At 35.8% G+C, this 20979-nt stretch overlaps 1 protein-coding gene across 1 annotated transcript; it reads right to left on the reverse strand.

Moving 5' to 3' along the window:
• Positions 1-844: 844 nt before the first annotated feature.
• Positions 845-15957, reverse strand: LOC121429145 (ras-related protein Rab-14). The gene is made up of 7 exons (XM_041626071.1): positions 15631-15957; positions 8347-8464; positions 7571-7685; positions 5657-5786; positions 4409-4527; positions 3752-3820; positions 845-2924 (listed from the first exon to the last, which is right to left on the reverse strand). The coding sequence occupies exons 2-7, from the start codon at positions 8450-8452 to the stop codon at positions 2816-2818; spliced, it is 648 nt and encodes a 215-aa protein (XP_041482005.1). The 5' UTR covers positions 8453-8464; positions 15631-15957; the 3' UTR covers positions 845-2815.
• Between the last annotated feature and the right edge of the window lie 5022 nt (positions 15958-20979).

The raw sequence follows: 20979 nt of genomic DNA on the forward strand, positions 1-20979 counted from the left end.
AAAGGATGGTACCAATTTCAGAGGGAACAAATCATTTAAAGAATTTGTAATATTTTAAACAGTCGTTCAAGTTGTTAAAAAAATTATCACTGTGAATATGATCGGTTTTCTCAGCTCCATTTTGAACTTAATTATTCTAAAGATAAAAAGGCAATTCATTCTCTGGAGCAAATACTCAATGTTACCAGTACATGGTCAATTTAAAGTAATTGTCTGGGGTTTTTTTAATGACAGAAATATGACTGCAACAAAATACTAATTTTAAAACAAGAAACAGTTATATTACTTGTGCCCATTCAATTCTGACATAATTAAACTTTGGAATGTCATTTTGTATAAATTCATGCAACACCAATAAAACACATACCTCATGTGCATACTTTACAAATGCAATTAAATAAGTGATGTTAGTAAAGGATATATTAATGTATTATACAGCCAAAATTTCAGACAGGCAAGGTAATTAAATAGAATAAAAGATAGTGAGAACATCACAATAGTAATAAGGAATAACAGCCTGTAAAATGTGAAATCTATTTCATGATAAATACTCAAGAAATTACTTAAATATTAGGAAATTTGAGGAAACTTATTTTGAAATATACTTTGAAGTGCATTCTTTATCATTGTTGGGCTTCTGAAAATCTATGTACAGATAAACTGGATTAAAATCTTACCTGTTATGTTTCAAATGCCTTGAGAATTAATATGTTGTTCGACAACTTGAACATATCTTGAAATATATATATATAATCCATCTCTAAGCTAATAAAATACAAAATGTTTGGTAATTTACTTCTCATTTAAGTGTACAAAAAAAGACAGCACATTTTTCTACAGATTGGCAAAGCCATGATTTACACATTTTACACATCCCTTTGAAGCTGTTCCCACGGCCATCACATTTGTTGCGTACCACTTATTGAGGCCGGACAAATCTATTCTCTGGACTGCACGAACACAGTGACAGAGGTTATGGATGCAGACGAATACACAACTCAAAAAAAAAATACATACTTGGCAATGTGCATCTTCCTCACAAAGAGCTGCCCAACAAATGAGATCGTGCCAATGGGAACGCAGTTCATTGCTACAAGTACCATTTATATAATATATATAAGTATTTACATAATACAATAGGTTTCTCATTATAATAAGCTCTGCGTTGAATGTACAGTCTATGAAGTGCCAATCGGCTAAGAGCAATCTTCTTATATTAATCAATATCATAAGACAATGCTAAGGAATTTAGCACATCACGCAATTGTCATCTGAACATCCATACATGCTACTTATCTAACCGAAAAATAACAGAATCAAACAATATGAAAATACCAATCTAAGAGATCTAAACCTCTTTTGTTCACTCCACTTGTGTGACCTTCATTCCGCAGTACAGAATTATTCTAGTCATTTGGGCGAGTACACATGGGATAACTAAAAAGGGAACTACACAAGATAACACATTTCAATAAATCATAAGATTAAGTCATGTACACATATTGCATTTGAATGAAAAAAAAACAACAGAATATCGATCAGTCTGTCCCGCATGTTGAGCGAAGTCAACAAAAGAGGTATCCTTTTTGTCTCTTTCCATACTACCATCTGTGAAACAGAATAGAATCACAATCATCATGGTTGGGATACTATTTTTTCTGTGAAGTCGATCATGTTCAATGCTCCCAGGTCCTTGGTTCTAACTTGACTTAAGCCAGAGTGGAGACTAGCAACTTTATGGAATATATGTGAATTACATTTTGTCAACTGGCAACTTTGTCATTATAAATCAATAATGCAATAAAATGAATTTGTATAGCACAGCCACCTCATGAACATACTTTACTGTGTTTGTAAGCATTGCAAGAACTCAATTATCTTTATCCATCACAACTCAGTGTTTTCTCCTATTGTCAAAGTGATGTAAAGCCAACCAGAAATCTATCACTTTCATAAGGACCGTGAATGATTTGATTGAAGTAGCACAGAAAACCTTTTGACAGCATGCACATCATTTTGAATTTTGTAGTATATGTTTTATCAATAATAAGTATTTCTAATGTGCACTTTTTAATGAATCATTACTCCTGTTTTTTACGTTTTATCCACGTTACAATGGAAAAACACATATAGTACATTGAGTCTTAAATAATTGAATCCCAACATTACTAGATTACGAATGATCTTTTAGAATATCATCTACTCCTCTCATTGCACAAAGAGTGAAACCAGGAAAGGACATGTGTCAGTCACACAGAGTGTACATTGATTAAACAATTCAAATAGAATTTGAATCTTTAGTGAAATCATTCAAGACGAAGTAACTTGCTTGTAATCCAATGAGAGATGAAATTTTCTTCATTTTATTTTGAGGTACCACTAAATCAATTTTGGAAGAACAATATATGTGATGCTTTCATGTTTTTTGTATCAATCAAGATACTTGTACATTCCACAAACAAAACCTGTCACAAACTTCAAAATAGCTGCAACAGTATCCTAGTACTATGACCGACGCATGAAACAGAAATTAAAAACAAAATCAACTATCGTCTGCACATCATGCATATGCACTACGAACTTAAAATAGCTAAAGATAATGATTCAAGAATATAACCCAGAGGGTTAAGGGCACTTCCATTGCTCTTAAATTACAATGAATAAAAGCCCTTTCCATTCAGAGGGCGCCCCCTTGAGGTGGACCTCCACTGTACCATGGACCTGTGAGCACCGACGATCATCACCTTCCACAGATTAGATGGAGAAGAGAGAAAAGAAAGAAAGAGGCGGCGGAAGCTACGATGAGGAGATGATGTTAGCACGCACAGCCGTCTTTGCCAGGCTGTTGGTCAGTGTTCAGTTGATTGCTGCGGGGAGCGGCGGGTTTATGTTGGACTCCTGATTCAGCGGCATTCAGATCGAGACTGGATAAACACAAAAACAAACAATAGGTTTTGTTCAAATTCAACACATTGACTCAAGCATTTCATTATAGATTGATCTTTTCAAAGGAGTAGACTATGATAAGTGTTAACACCAGCAGGGGCCCGTAACACAAACCTTTACAATGATCGTAGAACACTTTCTTACGATTGATTGCATTGCCTACAATGTACAATCAATCGTCAAAATCAAGTGTACGATTAATCCCTAACCTTTGTCTTACGGGACCCAGGATTGTAGTGGAGGCTAGCCTCGAGGCCATATTTGGACAACCTTGGCCTTGAGTCACCTGTACAAAGTTTATAGGAGGTTTTCTCCAGCTGCTTTGTGACTCGGATGTAACAGCCTGGACTACATCCCTGGTTCAAACTAAATGATTCATTTAGGAAAGTACTATAAATAAATTCATATAAAGATGAAAAGATGAGGGCAATATCATCAATTTAAACAAATGTAAATAATGTTTTCATTAGTTCTGGGACAATATACACAGGAGAAAAACATTCCTCAGACTGGGGATATTTGGGAAAGTGTTTTTTTTTTGCATTTAAGGTCATGCCTACTCTAACAAGAATTAAGTGTAATTAAAATAATGAAACAAGCAAAACGTTTTTAAAAAATCATAAAAATCAAATATAAAATTCATGGCATTTTAAATATTTTACTTATTTTTCCCCCCAGAAAAGAATTTCTCACTTTCCTTTACCACATCCAATTTTAATGAAATTTTCAGTGCTATGCCCTATAACCTTTTTCTGTATTATTGAAAGAAACATGATGGGGGGGGGGGTGTCTTTCAGAAACTCACCTTCCATCTTGGATGTTTTGGTAGATCTTTTTGGCAGTATCCAGGAATGCTTCTTCTACATGGTCACCACTATAATAAGACAAAATCAAGCACATATATACCAGCATAATTACAAAATGGCATGTAAACAGTAATAATCTAGCCTTACTTGCAGTTAAACCACACCCTCATGAAAAGAAATATGTGCCGATAAAGCAACATTTAGGCCTGAGTGATGAGGTTTATTATGACAAATGTTACTGTTAATGGGTAATGTTGGTTAACCAGAGGGGGGGGGGCAGACAAAACTACCAAAAATTGCTAAAATTTAATATTTCACATCTTAACATCCATGAAATCCTAATCTATTGTCCGTATTTTCTTGAAAATATTTTCAATAGTTGTAAACTACTGAGAAAATAAGGAATATTCCCATCTTTCTTGAATCTGTAAGATCGATTCTCATCTAGTTACATGAAATACTACTTTACATCTGGCAAAAGCAGAGTAATGTAGTAAACTTATACATCTGTAAGTCTTTCTTTTGCCAATTAATACACAATTACACTGTGTATAGTTGGTTTCAATATCCATAAAATTTGCTATTTAACTAGACAGATTATGACAAAAGTGGTTAACTTTGCACGACACAGAGCCTTAAATATATATATTTCTTACGTCTTTGCACTAGCTTCTAAGAAAAGTAGACCATTTTCTTCTGCGAATTGCTTGGCTTCTTCATACGTGACATCTCGTTGAGCTTCTAAATCACTCTTGTTGCCAATAAGAAATATTACCTGGAAAATGACAAAGGTTAAATATTCACATTTAATGTAAACTCACAGCATACATGTACCTTCTTTCTTCTGCTTACAAATAAAATAATAACAATAATTTCATTCAGTTCTTAGAGACTCTTCATACGATATAAATAGTCTCTATGAGTGTGGAAGATATGTTTTCTTTTCTTCTTTTTGTAGGGCTAATATAAGTTCTTCTTAAAGATACATGTTGCAAGAAAATATTTGTAATCAATTGCAAATTTACATTTGATAGAACAATTTTAACTAGAGCACACCAATTAACACTTACTGATACAAGAAACAAATTGCATATTTTCAATCAAAGCTGGGCTTAAGATTGATTTTGAGACCTGAAATAGACTTGCAATCAATTTCAAGTTTCTTTCAACAACCCATAAGTCTGTTAATGATCTGATGAGGTAGATTAAATCGCTCAACAATGTTGGTGCCACTTCCCAAACATATACACATATACACACAACTACAAAAAAGGCAAATAAACCTAAAATTTGAAATAGCAGATACATACACTAAAAAGTTTACATTCTATTACATCTTCTTTGTGTATAAAAAGTTTTATGCAAAAGATGTCTGCAAAGTAAAACATGATTTTAGGGAAAATATTTTTGTTATCAGGCATGAGACAGGAAATGGATGCTTGTGAGGGAGTGTAGCGACTCAACCTCATGATGGTGGTTTCCGTTCCCAGAGAAAAGTTAGCAATATTTTTTTTATATAATATTCATGTTTTGATGCATTTGACTCATTTTAGAATAGCATCTTTTCTGGGGACTTCTAGATTTTTTTTATTTTTTATTACTTTTTTTTTATTCTTTAAAAATTTCAGACATTTTCATACCATCCCCATTACAAACTGTAGTTAGTTATTGCAAGCACCATAGAGATAGCCGAATGTACAAAAAGAATGGCCAATAATCAACATTTTCAATATTTTGCTTGGTCTAAATCAGACCCTGGAAATATGAAGGGATACCGCCATGCTGCTTCAAGGGGGGGATGGAGGGGGGATGAAATGGCAGTTTCCAACATCCACAAAAGTAATCATGCCTGTTCTATGTGTTATCAGCTTATAGCCCCCCCCCCCCCTTATAACTTCACTCACTGTATTTGGATTGGTAAGATTTCTGGCATCTGTAAGCCAACTACTGAGATGATTGTAAGTGCTTCGTCTTGTGATGTCATAAACCATTAATGCTCCAGCGGCTCCTCTGTAATAACTCCTAGTTACTGCCCTAAAAAGATGAAACACAAACATTTACAAAACATACAGTTTTAGATTGAATTAATACATTCCTGAATCCTGATAACATTTTCTGTTAGGAGGCTTGTTTTGCTATATGGACTGCTGCATGTTGATTTCAAATTACATTTTATGTCAAACCCATCTCCAGAGTCCCATCATACAAATAATAAATGTTCTTTTCATTCATTGGATGCAATGAATGGATCATTTATTGCATCTTTCACCGAATAAAGTATTCTGTCCATTGCATGAATAAAAAGAACATTCATTATTTGGTTTATATGATACCTAAAAATAGATTCTTTTTTTCATATGAAATTTGTGAATTTTGATGCAAAATATGCTCATGCAGTGAGAGCTCGGTCTATTGATTATCGCATGAATACAACATGCGCGCTGCAAACAGAAGTGGTTTTACATGAGGTGCCTGCAATCTGCATGCGTGAATGCAATGGACAAAATCAAATACATGGATCCAAAATTGCATGAAGAATGGATAAAAAATTGCACGGTTGATGACGTCATTGCAAAATGTGATGAATGATCGATATCAAACAACCAATCAAATGACAAGGATCTATCTAGGTGTCATATAAAACACAACAGTAACTGATTGTACACTCCATTTTTATGATCGAAAGTGCATTGTTGTCAATGCATTGTCAATGCATGCAATCAATTATAATATTATCCATGATCAATTGATAAGACTTGTGAAACACAGTACCACTTTACAAAGAAATGTGATAGATCCAAATCATTCTCATATTCAAGAGAGAGGAATTCTTAGATCAATCATTATTTGAGTTTGATTTCAACCTTAGTAAACTCATTGTTTACTAAAGTTACTCAAGACTCTGACTGTGTGAAAGGTTTTTTTTCCAATTTACAAGAGCTACATGTACTTTGAACAATTTGTGAGAGACAAACTTGTATGCACTTAGTATTTTTGTACTGTTGTTATAACTAAATGGTTGGAAAAATAATGGATATACATGGATAGCTGACACTGCAGAAGCCTCAACACATGACATCTAGCACTAATACACATACACAGAATGTTTTAATCCCAAGGTACACAAAGCTTTGGGATTGTTGAAAGGGGTTGTTCTTCAAGTTTAAATGAGTACTATGGCACTGCATTTCAATACTTACACAGAAAAATACTCTGAGTTCACTAGATCTGTGTTTCCATTCTCAAGATAAATTTCTTTTAACCAATCATACTGTTCCAATTCAATAGCTCATGACTTCTAAGCTAAATGTATTAATGTGGGGGTTTCCGAATGGCATTTATAATGCATTTAGGAAATTCAACCGAATACATTGTAAATGGAATACTGTTAAAAATTGTTTAAGATAAATGAAAGTAGTTGCAGTAAACACTGATTTCACGAGAAAGTGTGTGACACCAAGCTTAATTGTCACTATATCATCAAGGATCTAGATCTGGTACAGTTACATAAACTGAACTTTGTGAAAGCTTGAAATCTACCCCGAAATATGTTCACAATGAAGATCACCAACATAGATATGCGCACGTGGGATAGTGTATTATTATTGCTTTGAATGTCGGCCCGACGCTTGACCCGAATCCCGTGCTAATTTGCTAATTTCTCAGCAATTACACAATTTCTTCCAGAATCCTTTGGCACAATTTTGTATTTATACAAACAGACACTTTGGTGGTCATTTTTTATTGAATTCTGTATGAACTCATTTTTAAATCGTTACCACAACTGGCATTTATCTTGAAGTTCCTCTCAAAGTTACCTGAATCTCTCCTGACCTGCTGTGTCCCATATTTGTAATTTGATTTTCTGACCAGAGACTTCTATTATTCTTGTTCCAAACTCAACTCCAATTGTGTGAGGACAATCCGCCATAACTGAAAAAGACAAAAACAAAAACATGTTCAGATACCAAAGAAACACTGACAATAAAAGCAAGGTACAATAAAGCAAGTCTTTAAACAATCTGACTATACATGTACAACAGACTGCAGAGGTTTTGAAAAATATGACAAAGATCATCCACCGTTTTGTCTTTTGTTTACTGTCCCATGTATATGATAATAGTCTTAGTCAATACTTGATTTATCGTACAATACACTCTAATCTACAGTTTCCTCCAAATAACTCATCTACTTTACAAAAATAGAAAGAACATGTTAACATAAGGAACACCAAAAATATTTTAAATTCTTGAATCTAGGCTTATATTTGCAGCTTAGTATGTAAACAAAATTACATCCAAGTATTGTAAAAAAAAAATAATAATAATTTCCTTTAATATCATTACTACATTGTAATTAAATCCAATTATACTTCAAGGACTTGTTTCACATCGAGTGAAGTTGCACCATGGTAGCCTATTAGATACACTTTATGCTAGTTGCAGTGGTATGAATATCCTGCATCATCACATTCATTGGGCCATATTAATGGGCAAAATCTACCAATAGGATTATAATACAAAAAATTCTCTGTGCACAGTATCTGACTTGTGAAACATACCCAAGCTACATGTATGTTTACTACTTTACTTACACTTTTTCTCTGTGAACTGATGTAAGAGACATGATTTTCCGACCCCCATGTCTCCTATAATGATATACTTGAAGATATAAGAGTAGTTATATGGCCCTGCCGCCATGATGAGATGCACCTACAGATAAAAAGTAAAAGACATAGAACACTGGTTAATAATTGGTTTCTTTAAAAGCTATCCACTTGTAAATGTGTACCTCTACCAATCGCTTTCTATGCTAGATTATGTTTACATGTACTGTATACGGAAATGTACAGAATGAAACTAGGAATTTCAACAATATTGGAGTACAAGATAGAGCAGTTGATATTCAAAGTAATTCAGACTTTAATCAAAATACATATACTTAGTAAATTATTCATGTAGGTTAAATTACTGATTTTAATAAACAGATCAAGCCAGTTTTCCCCCTTTAAATGATACAATTTATGGAAAGTACAACGCAAACCTGAATGGTATACAAATGATGCATGCAGGAGCTCATTATGCTATCTATTCTCACTCGAGTTGAGACTCTGTTCAATTCATTCATTGCACTCAGCCTACTGGCTTCACGCAATATGTTGAACACAGCCTCAACGAGAGTGGATAGGTCGCATAATCGACAAATGAAAACATGCATCATAACAACTTTTCTAGATTGTTTTATTTGACAAAAAAGAAGGAAAACAAAAACAAAAGAAAATGAAATTAAAATATATTTGCCTTTGTCCAGCAACTAATTTTCTCTGATATACATGATTATTTTTCCCATGTATAAAAAGCAGTTAATTGTTTTCAATCTTTTGTGTCGTGCTTTGATTCGTGTTTCAAGTGCGCACTGTCAGCCTTGTTGATCCGCTTACACTGTACTGCGATGAGCATAAACACACACAAACACATACATACAAAATGTACATATACGCATGCTTAGTGGTACATGTACACACTGGGGAGATCAACCGTAGAACTGTACCATGCAATGGAAAAAAAAAATGCACGGCCACCGTACAATGGAAAATAAAATTTGCATGCAGTACAAAATGGATCAAATATTGAATGGCTTTCGACCAATCAAATGACAGGAATCTTTGTATGATAACCACTTTCCAGGAAAACAAGGGAAATCCCCATTTCTTACGGTAGTCAAAATATATGTTGTGGGCATGCATACATGCAAGGCCTCTGCTAATGATATACCGTACAAACTATTTCAAAATGTGAGAGACAGTGAGATAAAACATGTCCATGTTAACGAGGAAGGAGAAAGGTGATTACCGGTACAACTTATAGAGTGTCAACTAGTATACATGCCATTACTGACCACAGTGGAGGTCTGTGCATGATATGAATAATTCATTGAATCTGAAGTGTGGTCATGTCCCTATTGTAGAAATAAGGACAAAATGCCACTAATGCATTGAATTCAGAACACTACATGTACATGTATATCCCCAGGGACCTCTCTCTCTGTACTCAAAATACTCAAAATTTCAACATGCAGCATATACCTGACTGACATGCTTGAAGAGTGAAGGACTTATCATTGTTTCATGAATATACAATTTACATGTAGGGGAGAGTGGGGTAATTGAGGCCCCCATCTTCTTTTTTTTAGCTCACTGCTCAAGTTTAATACATTATCTCAAGCAATGCTGAATGTGAGCATGATAAATCTGCCATAAATTTCTGGTAAGGGCAAGCGCCAGAAGCCTGAATGGAGCACATCAGCTGACTCAACATACAAGGCCATGAAACTCTCTTGGAGGAAATGGAAGCTAGGTAGCAAAAATAGTTCACAAGCAAACCCTTTGTGGATAAGATATAGATCGGTCAAGGGAGCTTTTCGTAAGCAGCTCAGGAAACAAAGGCATAACCTAGAGAGCAGCCGGCTTCTACAAATTGAGAGAGCCAAGAAAGGGGACAACAGGCCATTTTTTTAAGTTGATCAAGGAAAGAAGAAGATCTTGTGCAGATGCCTCTCCTGTGGACACACTCATAGTCAACGGTAAGAGCTACACAGGCAAGGCTACCATTCAAGGTTTTGAAGAGTAGTACTTCAAGATGCTATCCGTGCCCAACCCTGGTAATAATTATCAATCAACTATTACTGATACAGTGGAGAAACTGGCTGATGTAATCAGTACATGTACTCCAAACCAAAGACCTTTCACCAGAATGGACTTAGATAAAGCCATAAGACCGCTGAAGAAGTACAAGGCTGCTGGTGCTGACCAGATATCAGCTGAGCGTGGTCTTTGGTGGTGAAAAGGCAAGATATCTTCACTTAGTCATTATAAACGCCTTTGTTGCTCACAGCTTCATTCCAGATGCCTTTAAATATGGAATTATTCTACCACTACACAAGGGGAATGGTAAACCTCTCACTGATCCCTCTTGCCACAGGGGAATAACCCTGTCATCTACTTTCTGCAAAGTATTGGAGTTGCTTATAAAACCCAAACTTCTAGAACAGTTTCATCAGAGGGATCCCTGATGAGCTAAAAAGAGTGGTTTCAAAGAAGAGCAATCCTGTTCCTTAACAGCAGCCTCTCTCAACCTCATCATCGAAGCTAATACTAAACATGGTAGAACAACGTATGCATCATTCCTCGACGCTGCTAAGGCATTTGATACTGTGTGGCGCAATGGTCTTCTTTACAAGCTCTATCATGATGGGGTGACAGGTTATCTATGGAACATCCTTTTTCAGCTGTATCAAGGCCTTCCTGGAGCTGTTGCATGGAAGGATAGACAGAGCAGGACAGACAGAGCAACTTCTTCTTCTTCTTTCCTTGGTTGGCAACCAGTCAGGATTGACTATTTTTGCCACAGCTTTTGTTTATTTTCAGTAGCTTATTATATATTTTTGTTCCATTCCTTTTATCCTTCTCTCTCTTTTAATTCTTATTTTCTTTTTTTTTTTCCTTTTCTTTTCTGTTATTTTCTTTGTCTTTTTTTCTTCTTCTTTTTCTTTTTCATGTTATCTTTTCCTTTTCTTTTTTTCTTCTCTTTTCTTTTTTTTTCTTTTTTTACTTTCTTTTCTTTTTTTTCTTTTGTTTTCTTTGCTTTTCTTCTTTTTTTTCTCTTTTTAAAAATTCTTTTTCTTTTTTTTTTCTTTTCTCTCTTTTTCCTTTTTATTTCTTTTTCTTTCCCTTCCTTTTTTTATAATTATTTTATTTTTCTTTTGTATGCGTTCCGATTTCTTGCAGCACATTTGATTTTCTTCTGCTACAGTAAGCTGCAACAGAAAAAGCAAAAGTAAACTGGATTTGTGGCCTGATAAAACTCCAAGTTTCGGGAAACCAAAACCAAAGTATGGGATGAAAGTGCAAAAAACTGGTTTCCTATCCAACAAGGTGTATGTCAAGGGGGAATCCTCTCTCCCCTTTGTTATTTGATCTACTTCGATGGATTCATACAGAAGCTGAGAAAGAGTGGCATAGGCTGTAACGTACTTTCCAGATTCACAGGAACTCTCGTGCTTGCTGATGACAGAGTACTTCTCACCAACCTCCCTGAAGATCTACAGTGTATGCTTGATATTGTCTTGGAGTACACCAAACAATGCCACTACACTATCAAACCCTCCAAAAGTGCTGTAGTGATTTTCAACCCAGGACGTAACTCTGCAGCTTTCCAATGGCACTTTGGTTCAGACATCATTCCTGTTCAGGCCTGCCATCCTCACCTTGGTGTCTTGCGCTCCTCTAATAAACTGAATCGCACCTATGAGATCTTTCAAAAGGATAATAAGGCCCTGTACAGCTTGACAGGTACTGGTGCTTACCGGAGTGGTTTGTCCCGTCATTGTCTCCTCACTGTGGAAAACATTCTGTGCCCCCAGAATGTTGTACGGAATTGAGGCTCTTAACCTACCCAATAGAGATAAGAGGGCCTTAGATGTGATGCTACTTGGTCTTCCAAGGACAACTGCACATGGGGCTGTTCCTCTGCTTACAGATTCTACTTCTATCTGACTCAATTAATCTCTTACATCTGCATCTTCTGGGAAAGATTATCTCTCTTCCTCAGGACAGAACTGAGCACAGGATCATTTTAAGTGTTGTCTGCCAGGAGCCTACTATTCCTACCATTGAAGTCCTCAAGGTTCTTCTAGAGAAGTACAACCTTCTCTACTAGATCTCCTTCAGCAGGGTTGCTCATATCTGACATGGGAGAAGAGAGTAACAAAGGCAGTGGATAGGCCCTTGCATCCCTCTCCGAAGAAACCTCCCTAAAGTCGTTTCTTCTTCTGTTCCATGATATTGACTTGGTGCTTACCTATCATGTATTCCCGTCCGTCATTCACCCTGCACATCTCCAGATAGCCATCAACATGAAAGCTCAACTCCATAACAGTACCTATCTCACCCAAAGTAGACTGTGCAAGATCTCCAGACTAGTTTCTGACCCAAGTTGTCCTGCTTGCCATGCACCTGTGTAAACTGTCTTTCACTTTGTTAATGAATGCATAGCCTATACCCATCATAGAAATAATCTTCTGAAATATTTTCCAGAGGATGCCATTAAGTGCTCTCAAGCTTTCCAAATACAGACTCCTATCTTCAAGTTGCAAGAACCAGACTTATCCTCCTTGGTGTCATTGACAATGTCTCGTATCAGTTTCCTGACTTTCATCCTGTTACTCTTCAATTTGTGGTTGATATACATTTCTCAAGACAGCGCCTTGTTGATCAAGCTTCTGCAGCTGCAAACAGTGACTAATAGCTCATTATTTTACCATGCTGTACTGCAACTAAAGGCTTGCAGTTCTCCGGTGAATGGAGGAATTCAACACAGAAGAAGCTTCATCTCATGTTAAAATTCTTAAATTGTTAGGTGCACAAACATACCCCCCCCCCATCTAAGAAGTTAGATCTAGACCCTCATTCATTTTACAAAAAAATCAAAACAAGCATCACACACACACATGCCATAATCTACCTCGGGCAAAGTTTGTGCAGGCTCCACTCCACTTCACTACCGCTACACTACGCTCCAAATACCCGAACTTCGGGACCGTGAGCTTGTTCGGATACTCCGAGAGGCAAAGGTGGGATAAAAAGGTTATTTAATGTAAAAATTAAAGAAACAAAATATAACGAGAAAGAAAAATAGCTTAATTTCTTACTCTACACCCTTATTTCACTCCGTGTCCATCCTAAAATTACCCTCAAAAGTGGTGATTTTGGGCCAGTATCTAATTCCTCACACGTATTACCAGAGTGACCAGATGTCCCGTATTTCCTGGGATCGTCCCGTATTTTTTTCCTTTGTCCTGGTGTCCCGACAAACCCTTCCCGGGACGTCTATTTGTCCCGTATTTTAGAATATTGAACAAATATAATTAGACCATAGAAAAGTGAAGAATTTTCATCAAACAACCAACAGATGACGAAGCAGAGAGAACAATAAAATAAACTTTTGCAAGTTCTGCTGTGTGTGTGTGTGTGGCAGGTTAGTACTAGCTAGCCGTGTAGGATCGGAGTAGATTCTCAATGGTGCAAACAATCTCACATGATAAACAGTTTTTCACTAAAACTGAATCACAAAATATGACTAGAAATTTCATAATTATATTATGGATTCTAGATTACTAATTTGATGATGTAATCGGAGGAGCAAGTTGTTGAGTTTTCATAATTTAGATCTAGTTGTTTCAGCTTTCGTTTTGAGTCTTGTTGTGATCGGTTCGAAGGTACTTGTAATGGGATGAGAGATGCTTGTGTGTGATGCCGAGATGTTAAGTTTGGCAATGTTTTACTTTTTAAGTTTTATTAATTTCTACAACATTCTAATATTTTTATCTTTAAAATATATCAATGGATTTTTTTCTTTCAGTTTGCTTGAAGTTTGATTTTGTCCCCTCTTTTTTATATCCTTCTTTCTTCATCCTTCTATCCTGCCTGCTTGCCTTTTTTTGTTCAATTTATCTTTATTTCAAATTTGTGTGATGCCAAGATGTTAATTTCAATTTTAGTATTTAAAATATATTTTTAATATCTTTAGATGATTGGATTTTGGGGGGTTTGCTTAAAGTTTGATTTTTTCCCTCTTTTCTTTATTTTTCTATCCTTCTATCCTTCCTGCTTGCCTCTTTTGTTCCATCTATCTTTATTTTCAATCTTTCCTAGCTTTCTTTCCTTTCTCTGTTCATTTTTCTTTCTTTCCTTCTTTTTTAAATTTCCTTTTTTTTTCATTTTTCCTTAATCTTTTCTTTCCTTCCTTCTCCCTTCCTCTCCTTTTTCTTTTCGTTCTTTCTCTCCTTCCATTATTTTCATTTTTTTATTCTCTTCCACTTCATTCTATCCTCCCTCTCTCATCTTTTCTTTCATTCTTTATTATCTTTTTCCCTTCTATTCTTTCCCTTTCTTCCTCCCTTCCTGTTTTCTTCTTTCTTTTTTTCTTTCTTTATTTCTTTCAGAGAATGAGGGAAACATTTTCTTTCCTTCATTCTTTCTTTCTTCCTCCTTTTTTCCTTTGTCTCCTTTATTTTTCTTTCACACATGTATTCATCTTCCCTTCCTTCTTCTTTCTTTCTTTATTCATTCATTCCAAAGAATACAGACATCTTTTTCCCTTTTTATTACTTCTTTTATCCTTCTTTTATTCTAACTTCATCATTTTTTTTTCATTTTGCCCCTCATATTTTTCTTTCTTTCCTCTCAATTCATCTCTTTTCTCATCTTTTCTTTCTCCCCTACATTCTTTTGTTCACCTTCCTTTTCTTTATACCATATATATTTTTTTACAAGTCTAACATTACTCATTAGCTAGCCTTCTTTATTGGCTCGGTAGATCTGCTCGTGCTCCTTGCATCCTATTTCGATTGTCCCGTATTTCATTTTGTGAAATCAGGTCATCTGCGCATTATTCACGGCCAATTTCAAAACATCATATGTGATCGGTCGCAGGTCAAACAGCATCTGAGCATAAATATTTAGATGGCTCAGAAAATACAGAAATATTCTAAGTCTAAGAGTTTGGGAAAATATTCCACTGATTCGTAGAATATTTTTTCCTGCATGAGCCTGCGCGAACTTCGCACAAGGTAGCCATAATCATGATAATACTGATACACAACTGACACAATTTATGTAGACCCTATTCAATTAAGATGATCAACAACAATGTAGAAAAAAGAATCTCGCTGCACAGCCACAACTCTCCGTACAAATGCCATACAAATACAATTCACTGTACCGGTAATTGCCGGGTTTTCACTACGACAGTCTGAAACAGTCAGTGGTCCGCACTGATCATGCACAATAATAATGATGTTCAGGATCAAAATAACTTACAATTCGCTAATCTGGAGATAATTTCTGGCTTCTTTAGCAGAAGAATATGTTAAACAACGGTAAATCAGTCCGTTCCGTCGTCTACATCAACTCCTAGATGAACTGATCACATTTAAAGGTAGTAAAACAGATGTCGTTTTACAAGGAAGAGGCGTTCATCACACGATAGTCATTGGCCAATCGTTCAATATGGCGGCTGTATCAAGTCTATGGATCCTCCTCTCATGGTATGACGTCACGAGCCAGCTGCTCTATCTTGTGGGTGGGGTGATGTGATGAAGTCATTCATAACATTACTGAATCATCATGTAATCTAGTTAATCAAGCATAAAATTAAAACAATAGGCCGAGGGGAAGGAGTAGCGGGAATTCGAAAATATTAACCATATCAATCATCCCCCTTTGAAAAAAGTAGATCCATCCATCGGGCCATCCATCAACAATCTATACCGTACATGAAACTCCAGTCGAAGCGGGATGCATAATGGAAAGATGCCTCCATTCGAATTATAGCTTACAAAGTAATGTTTGGCCCATTCTGAGAGGAGTACTTTCCTCTTTTCTTCTTCTTCTTCTTCTTCTTCTTCTTCTTCTTCTTCTCCTTCTCTTTTTTCTTTTGGTGTTGGGGGGTTACTTTGTTTTGCAAACAATAACAGAGGTAATCCAATCAAGTACCTGCAAGGATCAGGTTCAATGGATGGGGTAACTGCATGTCACAAAAGATATGTTATGCATGGAAAATATAACTCAGAAACCTCAAATTAATTTGCAATTTTCTGAAATGCCATATCCATGTTCTTCACATCAATTCAGTGTGTTTCGATGGCATGTTTAAACAAAACATAAAGCAGTCTAGATAGATCGGATAAAAGTATATGTCATCCATGCAGATGGGGCTTGGCGACTGCGCTAAAGTTTGATAGGGAGATCTTCACTCTTGGTAGTTTTATCTGGATCTTCATTTCATTTGTAAAATTTGTAAAAACACGAATTTATAGGCCTATTCATAAAAAAATTGTCAAACCAAACTGACTCAATGATTAAAGATACTTATGATTGCAACTTATCTCCGTATACGGAGACATAGCATGTACACATATTCGAAAATATGAAATAAAACTATTTCAAGGTATAACATATAAGAAAAGAGGAAGTGGGGCATGGCATTAAGAGTTCACATAACTGCCTAACTAATGAATAGTCATGACGGCATATGCATATGATTTCACAATATTAATGATTTATAAAATATAACTTTGCCATCAGATTTTGATGACACTGGCATATAGACGGGTGGTTTGGGGGCTCTTGCCCTACCCCCCCCCAAAAAAAAAAAATCACGACCAAGACAGGAGAAAGGTAAACTTAAGGAAAGGTGGAAGGGTGAAATGTGATATTACTTCCTGAATATTATGTTAAAATATATCACAATATTTCAAATTTGTAAGAAAAATCTCATTTTTATGCTTGCTCGCTTCGCGCTCCCCAACATTTTTTTAAGTGATGCACCATATCGAGCCCCTAAAATTTTTGGCTCATCACACCACTGTTGAAAATTATGTAGGAAATTCAGACCTGAAGAGGGGCATTCTAAGGCTTGTTTGTAGAAATTCACTAAGACCCTACGTATTTCACTAACCAAGTAAAGCGAGCGCGAAGCGCGAGCTGAACATTTTTGATATTCAGATCAGAAAAATTGACGTTTTAAGGACTTATTTAAATTAATGAAGAACAGAAATCTCACCAATCTACTTATGCGAACGTTAGCACTGACAGAAAATGTTTTATATCAAGACCTTAAAATAGGGCATTCACTTTAAGTAGTCATGAAAACAAAGAATATGTCACTACATAAAACAATAATAACTCGAATTGCGAGGAAATATATTTGTTCTATATTGATTTGAAAACGGGAGGTTTTAGTACAACGGGATTATATATATAGTTAAACAGTCTATGCGAACACCAGGAACAACATGAAAAATGAAGACACAATGAAGCAAATAATGTTTTATAAAGCTATGAAAAAAAGCTTCTTATTCAACATAACATATAACATAATATAACATTATAATGAACAATAATTTCTTCTTTCCCCACTACGTTTCTCTTCCCTTTTCCCTCTTTTTCTCCTTTTCCCCGTTTTTTTTTTGGCCAGCCGATTGGGGGGGGGGGCACGTGCCCCCCATGCCCCCCCGTAGTTACGCCACTGGTTACAAATATATCAACCCATGACTACAAAGTGCTTAAAATATTCAGTTTTCGGACCTCGATGTCAACAAATTTCACGCACTCATTAGGCTTATTAGATATTTTTTTAAGGGCTAACTGCAAAACGTCTTTAACATGTCCCTTTTTGACAAGGCCAGAACACATATTAAATTTTCTGCTCGCGCTTCGCGCTCGCAGTTATTAGGCCTATTTAGTTACATACGCATCTTCTCCACGTTCACAGACATTGCCCAGAATGTTAAATTTTCAGGACAACATACATGAAATTTTATTCTTATTTTAGCTCGCACTTCGCGCTCACACTATTTGAATAGGGCTTATGATATTATTACATATTTATGTTGTTTATGAATGAAGCTAAGAAATGACTGTTAGGAAATGGGCGTTTTGCCCCCCCCCAAAAAAAAAAAAAAAAAAAAATCACGTCCAAGAACAAACAAAAAGAGAAAAGGAAAGGGATATAAGGGTGAAATATAATATTATTTTCCAAATATTGTGTCAAAATATATCACAAACTTGGATTTTTGAAATAAATATGTCAAAATTTGATCGGTCCCAACTTCTTATTCATTTCACGCAATACACCATATCGAGCCCCCAAAATATTGTTGGCTCATTACGCCACTGGGACAACCCCTTCAAAGATACAAACAAAAATCAACTTTGAGTGGCTGATCGGGAAAATATGGGTGACAAAAAATGTCGCCCCCCCTATTGGCGGAAGCTGGATCCGCCCCTGACAGTGGTTCAACTCTATCCATAGGCCCAGAAGTTTTTCACCATTGACTGTTTTTAATTGTATATAGTTGTAGTGTTTGTTATCCAAGGCCCCATGGAAGATCAACTTTTGTTGAATGAGCTACCCTGGTGAAATATGAATAAATAACAATAAAAAAAATAAAAAATAAGCCAACCCTTCAGTCACGCCAAGAACTGCCATTTTTAGAGCCCAAACTACACTGCTCCGTGATCAAAACATGCAGCTTTGGATACCAGGAAATTTAGTAAGAGTCGAAACATCCGATAAAACAGTTTGGTGTCCTATTGGCAAAAATATGCATGATTCTTTCAAATTTGTGATTTTGGTTTAATAAAGAAATGCATATAATTCTTTAATTTTTACAATTTGAACGGGGACGATCCCATTCGCAGACAAAATGGAGAGGGGGACACTTCCCCCTTCACCCATGACGCCACCAAGCTATAGGCTATATAAAAAGAAGGGAGAACGCACAGAAAAGATTTTACTTTGAAATTCGCCGCACTTGTCGATGCGATCAAAGTAAGTATTACTGTAAATGACAAATGAAATGGAAATCCACTTTAAATGATAAAAACTTAATGAAAAAATGCTGGATATAAACTTTTGTTCAGATTCAGTTTTGTCCTCAGATCCAGCTGTCACAAAAAGGGTAAAGGTTGTGCTTACCAAGTGTTGAAATTTAAAATTGGGTGGCAAAAATGCAGGGGCGGATCCATGCAGCCTTCGCCAATAGGGGGGGCGGATTTTTTCCAGCGGTATTTCCCCGATCGGCAGCGCGAATATGATTTTTGCCAGGATGTTTGGCTTCTTTGAACTGGTAGTCCTAATAGTCACTTCTTAGCTTTATTCTTATAAACATAAATATATAATACCATAATCCTTATTTGAATAATGCGAGCGCGAAGCGTGAGCTATTTTTTTTTTTTTTGGGGGGGGGGTAATCTTTTATATTTTTTACTAAAATTTTGAACATTCTCGGCTGTTATCCTGAAAAAGATGTGTATGCAAGTGAATAATTACTACGAACGTGAAGCGCGAGCAGAAATGAAGAGATGGAAAAGATACTGTTAAAGACCTGCTTGCAGTTAGCTATGAAGGCGTTACATATTTTTAAAAATCAAATAATGCGAGCGCGAACTGAATTTTTTGACATTTTTACCTAAGGAATGGAAATTCTAAGCACTTTTTGTAACTTAACAGAATAGGTGAATAACTAAACAATTGATGAGAGAGCGAAGCGTGAGCAAAAAAATTTGAAATTTAGACCTACTGAACGAGACCCGGGAACGAGACACTCTATTCAAGTTTTTTTAATCATAAAAAGGATGAGTAAGTGGGGATCTTTCTTACATTAATAATACAAGCGCAAAGAGCGAGCAGAAACATTTTATATATGTTTTGAACTGATCGAAAACGTACCTGTTACGGACTGCTAGCACTTAGCCATGAAGACGGTACATATTTCATCATTCAAATATTGCGAGCGCGGAGCGCGAGCTGAAATGTTGACATTTCTACATAAAAGAATGTAAAATCTTAATCATTTTTTATAATCGTGAACAGGATAGGTATATAACTAAACAATTGATGTGAGCGCTAAGCGAGAGCGGGAAAAAAATCGAGATTTAGACCTAAAATGGGGCATTCTATTATGTTTTGGAAATCATGAAAACACTGAGTAATAGGGGATAGATGATATTATGGCCTGAAAACTGGACAATTCAGGCACTTTTTTTTATAAATAGGATGCATCAAGTTAATTATTTTAACCATTAATGCGTGCGCAGATCGCGAGCCAATTTTTTGATAAACTGTCATGAAAAGGGGATTTTAAGTAGTTGGAGACAGTTTGAGACATACATAACTTGCCAATCAAAATGCGAGCGTGCAGCGCTATAGCTGATACGTTTTGACAATCAGATCTGAAAGGGATATTTTGGAACTTTATGGAATACACGAAAATAATAGGTACCTGATATATCAAAATTTGCGAGCAGAAATAATGTTAATATTCAGACCATAAAACTGACATTTTTTGAAAAGTCAATTTCTAAATCACACACAAAATAATTAAAGTTCGATTTTTTTAGGTGAAATATTTTTTTGTATATTGACTTCCAAACTTGATATTTAAACTCCATAATGAACAATATATTAAAATCATCTAACAGGCAATGCGAGCACGAAGCACGAGCGAAAATTTTGTATAGTGACATGAAAGATTATTTTAATTTTCCAAGTCTTTCCCCTCATCTTGTCTTATTCACTCGTCTTCCTCCTCTTTTTCTCTCCTCTCTTTTCCCTCTTCTTCCCCCCTTTTTTCTTTCTCTCCTTTTTTTTTAGCTCCGCCAAGA

The sequence above is a fragment of the Lytechinus variegatus genome, chromosome 15 (assembly GCF_018143015.1).
Source record: "Lytechinus variegatus isolate NC3 chromosome 15, Lvar_3.0, whole genome shotgun sequence".
Classification (NCBI taxonomy): Eukaryota; Metazoa; Echinodermata; class Echinoidea; order Temnopleuroida; family Toxopneustidae; genus Lytechinus; species Lytechinus variegatus.

Bases quoted from the DNA above. Each gene is read 5' to 3' on its own strand.
- LOC121429145 (XM_041626071.1), bottom strand. From the start codon at position 8,452: ATGGCGGCAGGGCCATATAACTACTCTTATATCTTCAAGTATATCATT. The intron at 5,787-7,570 runs GTAACTTTGAGA...TCATCTTTTTAG, and splicing joins GCAGGTCAGGAGAGATTCAG to GGCAGTAACTAGGAGTTATT. The intron at 4,528-5,656 runs GTGAGTGAAGTT...GTCATTTTCCAG, and splicing joins ATCTTACCAATCCAAATACA to GTAATATTTCTTATTGGCAA.